This window comes from Embiotoca jacksoni, unplaced genomic scaffold (genome assembly GCF_022577435.1).
Source record: "Embiotoca jacksoni isolate LCO1_2020_lvr unplaced genomic scaffold, fEmbJac1.0.p SCAF_11, whole genome shotgun sequence".
NCBI lineage: Eukaryota > Metazoa > Chordata > Actinopteri > Embiotocidae > Embiotoca > Embiotoca jacksoni.
Genome location: NW_027185241.1, coordinates 17,634,085 through 17,641,584, shown reverse-complemented (window position 1 = coordinate 17,641,584; position 7,500 = coordinate 17,634,085). Strand labels below are relative to the sequence as shown.

Sequence of the window (7,500 nt, the reverse complement as noted above, 5' to 3'; positions counted from 1 at the left end):
TATACTGTATATAATATAGTTTAAACTAATGACCATGTTCCTCTTGCTAATTCGAAATCTCCAAAATGTTTACACTAATAGAAGTATTACACATCTTATATTAACATAAAATCAATATGCTCGGGCGGAGTATACAGCGATCTGTACACGCATCACATCCTCTTCCTGTTTGAGGTCCTCCGTATTTAGTTTTGCACAGCGTTCTTAGCTTCAACAGCTGTCTTCTTTAGCCAGCTTCGACCAGCTCCTAGCGTTTGTTAATTGAGTCTAATTGAAGAACATGAAGGGGAAATAAAGCCAGCAGGCTTTCAGGACTTAAAAGACTGCAGCCGCCTCTCAATAGTATTTATTTTCAACCTCTTCCACTCTGATTTAAGTGTAAGAGGACAATAGTGGCCTGACAGTGATATGTGTGTGTGAGTGTTTGCGTGTGTTTTCTGTGATCTGTTGTTTGATTTACTGCGCCCACCTTCACAAGGATCAGCCTCTTATCAGATCAAAGCTGCAAGCAGCGGCCTATGAAAGAAATTGTGCGTGTGTGCGTGCATGTGTGCGGTGGAGGACAGAGGTGGAGGTGTGGCGGGGGTGTTTTTGTTGCTTTTAACCCAGGACAATGGGACTGCAAAGGAGAGAGCAAGCGACTACTCTTTGAACTAATGAAGAGGAAACCCTTTACTGTCCTCCATAAAGATACCCAACTCTGCCTGTGTTATGGATTTTCCCTCTTTTAAAGTAGAATCAAACACAGGAGAACAAAATATTTTATTTGCTCCGTGCCTCTCACTGTTTTGCTTTTATCCTCATAAATCCTCTATCCTGGACAAAATGGCCGACTAAGAGAACTTGCGCCTGAAGATTATTAGAGCTGTTGTACATGAGCATCTTTCGGGCGAGCCTCGATGTGGACACTAAACGCATCAAAGTGATTTGAATACGGATTGTTTTGTATTATTGTATTTTTTTTTTTTTATCATCGTAGTAAAGGACACCAAACAAAAAAATTCCAATATATAGCTGAGGTCTCTATTTTCGGGATCAACCTGAGTAATGTTGTTGTGATTTCCAGGTTCACTGGTTGCAGAGGCAACACAGTCATTACAGAGACAAACGGGTTCCTGTGCCAGAACTGGACCACAGTGCAGCTAACAGTAAGTCTTTTTTAAACCCCCCCCCCCCCTCACTTTTTTTTTTTTTTTTTTTTTTTAAATATAGTTTTTTAGCAGGCTTGATATTTAAAGAGCAACTTAACATCAGCTGAACATCTTGTTTTTGCTGACCTCCAGTGGTTTAAAACCTCCTTAAAACTCAGTATTTGCCTCTGATATTGACCATCCACGACTAAACAAATGTTAATCAAAGTTCAACTTCAGGGGTTAAATTCCTGTGGATCATGTGGATATGGTTTCATTCAGTTTGATTGACAGTGGCCTTGTTACATAATCATGCAGCCACAGAAGTAGTCATCAAGACAAATTTTAATTTTGTTTAACTGCGTAAATACAAAGTACAGTCACGTATTTAAGGAAATATAAAGACAAACAAATGATATCATGATTACACACAAGAAGGCAGAAGTGTTTTTAAAAATGTAAATCATTTAAAAGACAGTTTACGGGTCTTTATATAAATAGTTGTGACATATTTAAAAGAAAACTAAATTGTGTTTATTATGACCAGAATCTTACTGTAAAGCTCAAGTAGTAGAGATGAGTGATTTATTCTAACATTTAACCTCACTTTTTTTTATGAGTCCTTTGCTGTCACACACTGCAGTATGTTCAGTGGGAATCACTTCCACTAAACACAAATCTTTTATTTTCGGAGCAGTTTTCATGTCACAGCCAGTTTTAGCAGATTGTATCTACAGTTACAGAAATGAGGTGTATTCAGTCTCATTCTGTGTGTGTGTGTTGGGAAGTGGTGTCTCTGTTTGCAGGAGAGCGTACTGGCTCACGTCCTACTGCAGTGCTCTGCCTCTCTCTCTCTGTCTCTTTGTGTGTCACCATCCTCACAGCATCATTCAGCCTCTGCTCTGACATCATACAAGAGTGACAGAGAGAGAGAGAAAGATGGATGGTGGATGAATTCTGCAGCTGTGTTTATTCACATAAAGGAAAAAGACAAAAAACAAAAATGCACCTCTACATCATGGCCAATGTCAACTTTTCAAATGTAATGTTTCTTACAAGTATTGTCGTATTAAATATCTCAAATAGCTTCATTTTCATGTCAAACGCAGTTTATTTTCAGGCTGGAAAAGCCTCATTCTAAACTCCAATAAAGTGCAGGATACAAATAGTAATACCAGTATGGAAACAATCGTAAACTTCTTGTAATATTTATGGTTTGGTATGTGTTCCATACAGCATGGGAAACACAGAAAATAGGCAGCTTTAATTTAAAGTCAGTAGGAAAAAGAAATAAGCGTTATTATGTCAGTAATGCTCCATCATTTTAAGTCACACGTTAATAATATCACCTTTTTTTTTTTTTATCTGTGCACAGACATAAATTAAAGAGCAGGCTATTTTCAGTTTTTATGCTAAGCTAAGATAATCATGTCCTGTCTTTACCTCCAGTAAGACAATGGACATCACTGTTATATATCTACTCATCTGACATCATTACACTCTTTAAGAAAGCAAATAAGGGTGGACTGCGGCTGTCTGTACCTGGATTGGATAATGTCTTTGTGTGTGTCATTATACTTAATAACATAGTAGTTCCTAGTGGATCAGCGAATACTCCCTGTCAGATCTGTTCATGTGAGACACAATATTACACACAATATTAGGGGATAACAGTCCATTTAATTTGTAGGTATTAATGTAGTAAGAACATAATCTTCTATCTAGTATTTATTGTCCATTCAGCAGGTTAGAATCAGACTTTTTCCTGTTTTTGTTTTTTTAAATTTCTATATTTCTATAATTAGTCTTGGAATGGTTTTATATTTGCTCTTAGAAGCTGCTTGTTACCGAGTATCTCATCATGATGCTGTCAGTGTTGGTTCTCCCTTTCTGTTGGAGTCAGTCCGGGTCAGCTGCATGTTGGGTCGGGACTATTTATCCTCCAGTCTATTTGGGTTAGTGTGCTTGAGTCCGTCTTTTTAAAAAAAAAAAAAACATTTATTCATACACGGCAACTTCAGGTTGAACACAACCTCTATATATAATGAAGACCTCTATATTAAAGGAGTAACCACTGTAAGAGACCCGACTTTGGTTTATTAATGTTGACACGCAGGTTTTCTCCACCTGTTTGTCGAGTCACTGTAGCTTCCTGGAAACTACAGCACTTACATATATATGAGACTTATACATCCAAGGTCTAATTTTATAATTTATGTTTTACCTGTTTTAAGACATGGTCCCTAATCAGAGTGTATTAAGATAATGCATCAATAATTATTTGGCTCACAGAAATACTGAACTGTAGAAGGTTTTATACCAAATCCAAATGTTCAGGATCAAATTAGCTAAATTTAATATCAATGCCTGACATATATTCATCCATGTTTGTGTGGAATGTTCACTTCAGAAAAGGCTGGTAAGATGTTAATTAATTTGGCAAAATGCATACAGTAAATCATGTGACACCTTGATTCATATGTATCACACTGAGAGAGAGAAGGAGAAAAAAGTGAATGGCGCTGAGAGGAAGGGCTGTGCACATGTGAAAAAAAAGGTGCCGAGAGAGAGAGAGAGAGAGAGAGAGAGAGAGAGAGAGAGAGAGAGAGAGAGAGAGAGAGAGAGAGAGAGAGAGAGTGTAAATTGATGGAGAGAAAGGTGCAGGACTTGATGAGCTGATGGAACATCCACAGACAGACAGCCAAACAGTGCAACAGAAATGAGATGCTAATGAGATGCTAATGATATGCTAATCTGCCAGCAGTATTCCACCTCAGGGGAGAGAAGGGGAATCTGGGAGGCCTTTCACCATTGGTTGGAGACCAGGGATGTCCTGAAGTCAGAGTTCAAGGCAAGGAAAGAAGAAGTACACACACACACACACACACACACACACACACACACACGCACACACACACACACACACACACACACACACACACACGCACACACATTAAAGAGCTGTGTGCTTGCAGGTTCCCAGTGGACGGAGTCTGCAACTGACAGGCACTCTGAGGAGAAAAAGAGTGACCAGTCCCTCACCTTCAATGACCCACTCTGGCCCATGCAGTGGGAACTGGTGGGTGTAATTACGTGTGTGTGTTTGTGTGTCTCTTTTCTGGAAGTCTCCCCTCCCTCCTCCCTCCTCCCTCCTCGTCTCCATGTTGAAGGATGTTCCTCTGACAGGCATAAGTCAGCCAGGCTTTCATGTGTGACTGGGGAGAGAGACAGAAGATGGAGAGATAGAAGATCATGGAGAAGGGAAGAGAGGGAGAGCGAGGAGGTGAAGAGGATTGTCCATGTTGAACTGAGACAGATGTCGGGGATTGATGAGGCTCAGAGCAACACTGACACATAAGGGGGCTGCAACAACCAGACATGCTCATCCCTTCAGCAGAGTCCTGTCCATGCTGTTTGGCCAGTCTGTGTTTGTGAAGACCAGCAGGAGAAGAGCAACAGTATGTTTGGGAATGACAGCGTCATTTTACTGTAGAATACAAGCACCAAACATCAACTTCCGTGCAGACTATTCAGTAACTGTATTTACAGCCTTGTATTCCAATAATAATCAGAACTTTACAAGGATAAAAAAAAAAAAAGCCTCACTCATAGAGCTGTGATCCGCACTTGGATCACAGCTCTAATTCAATCTAAGTTCTTGTACAATCCATGCGATTAATGCATTCATGTAAATGTTTATATAGATCACTTCTTATTTTTGTAATATCCATACTCTCTCTGCATGAGTGCACTTAAATTAAGTCAAAGATGTACTGTTGGGTAGATGCACCACTTCGTCCTTCAGGGTTTTCTCTGCAATCTTTTCCAATTTTCTCAGTTCTACAGTTTCCTCAGATGATCTGTCTTTGAATAGAAGAAATTTAGTCATTTTGTGGAGGTAAATAGTGATCTACGGTCTAGTTCTGGTAGCAGTTTATTCTTATAAAACCATTCAGCAAAATTATCTTCAAAAGTTGAATTTGAATCTGCAATGACCTAATAAGCAGGACTGGGGTTTGTTGGAAACGATGCTTGAATTCGGGCAGCACTTCCAAAGTACAATTTATGTAGATACCTTGTTTTTGCAAATATAAGCATGATATTGTTGAATAAAAAAACTCCTTTTGATTTCACACAACAATTCAAGCTAAACCAATAAATGCCTCAGGAAAACATCAGCTGATCTTACCTTATCTCAGATAATTCTATTTTAAGGCCAACAGTCAGTAGCAGCCCACTCTGCCCACCGGGACCCCAGGACAGAAACAAAATGTTATGTTATTTACTTCATTTACTTTCATTTCGGTCTTTCAGTCAGAGAGTCTGCTGCGTTTAGTTGTTACTGACGTTAGTGCTACACCATGCTAGTCCTGGCCAGACCACTTGCAGCTTTCCTGTTGACGCGGTAGAATCCCTGCTGGAGATCCCACCACTGACCAGTGTTTCAACTGGCTGGTCAGCTGAGGGGAAACTCTGGTTAATGGATACAATCAAAGTATAGTGCAAAACCCTTGGTTTGTTTGAGATCATTTATAAATGGTGTTGCCATCAGATAAATGTTCAATAGAGAGCATTGATGTTTAATTGTCACTTGTAGTGCTCTATACATAATTTGTTAACAACTCTTAAAACACAAAATTAAGGGATTGTTTACAGAAATGTTTGACAAAGTGTGTATTAAAAAAAAAAGAACATTGATCAATATGTTGTCCTGGTTAAACATATGTATCTACAGTATCTCAGCTCCAACATCAAGTGTTTGTACTAAAAGGCAAACTTGTCAAATGTAAAATCGGGAGGGTAAAACTTTTTCCTCTGTTTTTAGAAATACTTTGACAGATGCTGCAGCCGCAGCCTACTCCACAGTTGTGGCTATAAAACGGTGGATGAATTGTTTTGAGTGCCACAGCCTGAAGAAAGACTCATTTCATTATCAGAATTTAATCCATTTGGCCTCATAACATTTAAAAGTCTTGTTTTTAATTGTGTTATCCCCATTTAAGTTTGCATAGGGCTAGACAGAATGAGTCCATGGTGCGCATGCTCTGGCAATAGAGCATCCCCAGTATGCGTTCATCCTGCGAGCGGAGGGAATGTCTCACCAGACACCAAATTTAATATCTCCATTTAATGTGAGCCGCAGAAGGATTTACTTGGCAGTGATAGCTTTAAACTGCATTGTGTGAACTCGTTTAGTAAGGGGTTGAATGTAAAAGACTTTCATTTATATGTAAAAGTTTTACATTTGGTGCAACACAAGCAGTCGAACAAGAAGTTTGACTAAATAAAATATCTCTAAAATTGGAAACATTTTGGTTCAGTGCTCGAAACTGTGAAATTAAAGAGAATAAAATAGAGAGCGGCTAGTTCAGAAAGCATTACATTTCAGCTTATGGTAGTGAACAACTTTGTGTGTTCTCCTGGAAGCATTTCATTTTGGAACCAAGAGAATATTGAAGTCCAATACACAGCACCACTAAAATGATGATCCACCCCTGTCCATCTTTACAATAGCTGTGTAACTTTGCAACCAGTCTTTCTGACTGCTTATTTGAAGCATGTGAACAGACATCTGCTAGAACAGTTTTGCTTTTGCTTCTTTAAATATGTTTATATTTACAGCATTTGTTACATAAGTGGACCGCTGCGTCTGCTTCACACAAAAAGCTTAATAGAAATCAATAATTCTTCCATTCTGACCAGCTGACATTCAACAGCACAGTTTTAGACAGTATTTGTAATAAATCTCTGCTGTGGTATTGTCAAGCACACACAGTCACAGACGAGGGTAGCAAGTCTGGGTAGCCAATCAACGCGGCGGATCTTCTTGACTGACGTGCGAGGGCGTAATCTGGCAGAGCGAGGGGGAGCAGAGGCGGGGTCAGAGATTCACCACGGCAACGGGCAACAGATTGATTGACACCTCAGCTCTTGGGGCAAGATGGAGGGGTGAGAGTCAGGCCGGGGGCGGACACAGAAACGGAGGAGGCGAGGAGAGAAGATGGGGGAATACGAAGCAGAAGTGAAAGAAAAACTCTTTTTATTTATGAGTCACACTTTTTATGAGTGTGATTAGTTGCAAATAGTCACCGCTTTCAATCTGGAAAGTTTATTGACAGCATTGTTTATAAAGCAGTGGGATGCATGAAGTATAGCATATGGTTTGACACTAAACAGATTATACCGCATAGTTAACTTTAACTGTATAGAATAATTACATAAACTGGACAGTACATAATTATCAATCACTCAATAAAAAAAGAAAAATGTAAAGCATTTTTCAAGGCTAGGACCCCCCCCCCCCCTCCCCTACACACACACACCTCCCAGCTACCCGCCGCCCCCCTTCCCTCCTCTTTCCTTCTGTTGT

The 7,500-nt window shown here is 39.6% G+C and overlaps 1 protein-coding gene across 1 annotated transcript in view; it reads left to right on the top strand.

Annotated features, from left to right (window-relative positions):
* Window positions 1-7,500, top strand: part of LOC138194570 (furin-like protease kpc-1) — a 182,260-nt gene that overhangs the window by 31,716 nt on the left and 143,044 nt on the right. Inside the window, exons 4-6 of the mRNA XM_069143414.1 lie at window positions 1,067-1,148; window positions 3,892-3,981; window positions 4,106-4,209. Of these exons, the coding sequence (XP_068999515.1) occupies window positions 1,067-1,148; window positions 3,892-3,981; window positions 4,106-4,209 (276 nt within the window). The remainder of the gene's footprint in view (window positions 1-1,066; window positions 1,149-3,891; window positions 3,982-4,105; window positions 4,210-7,500) is intronic.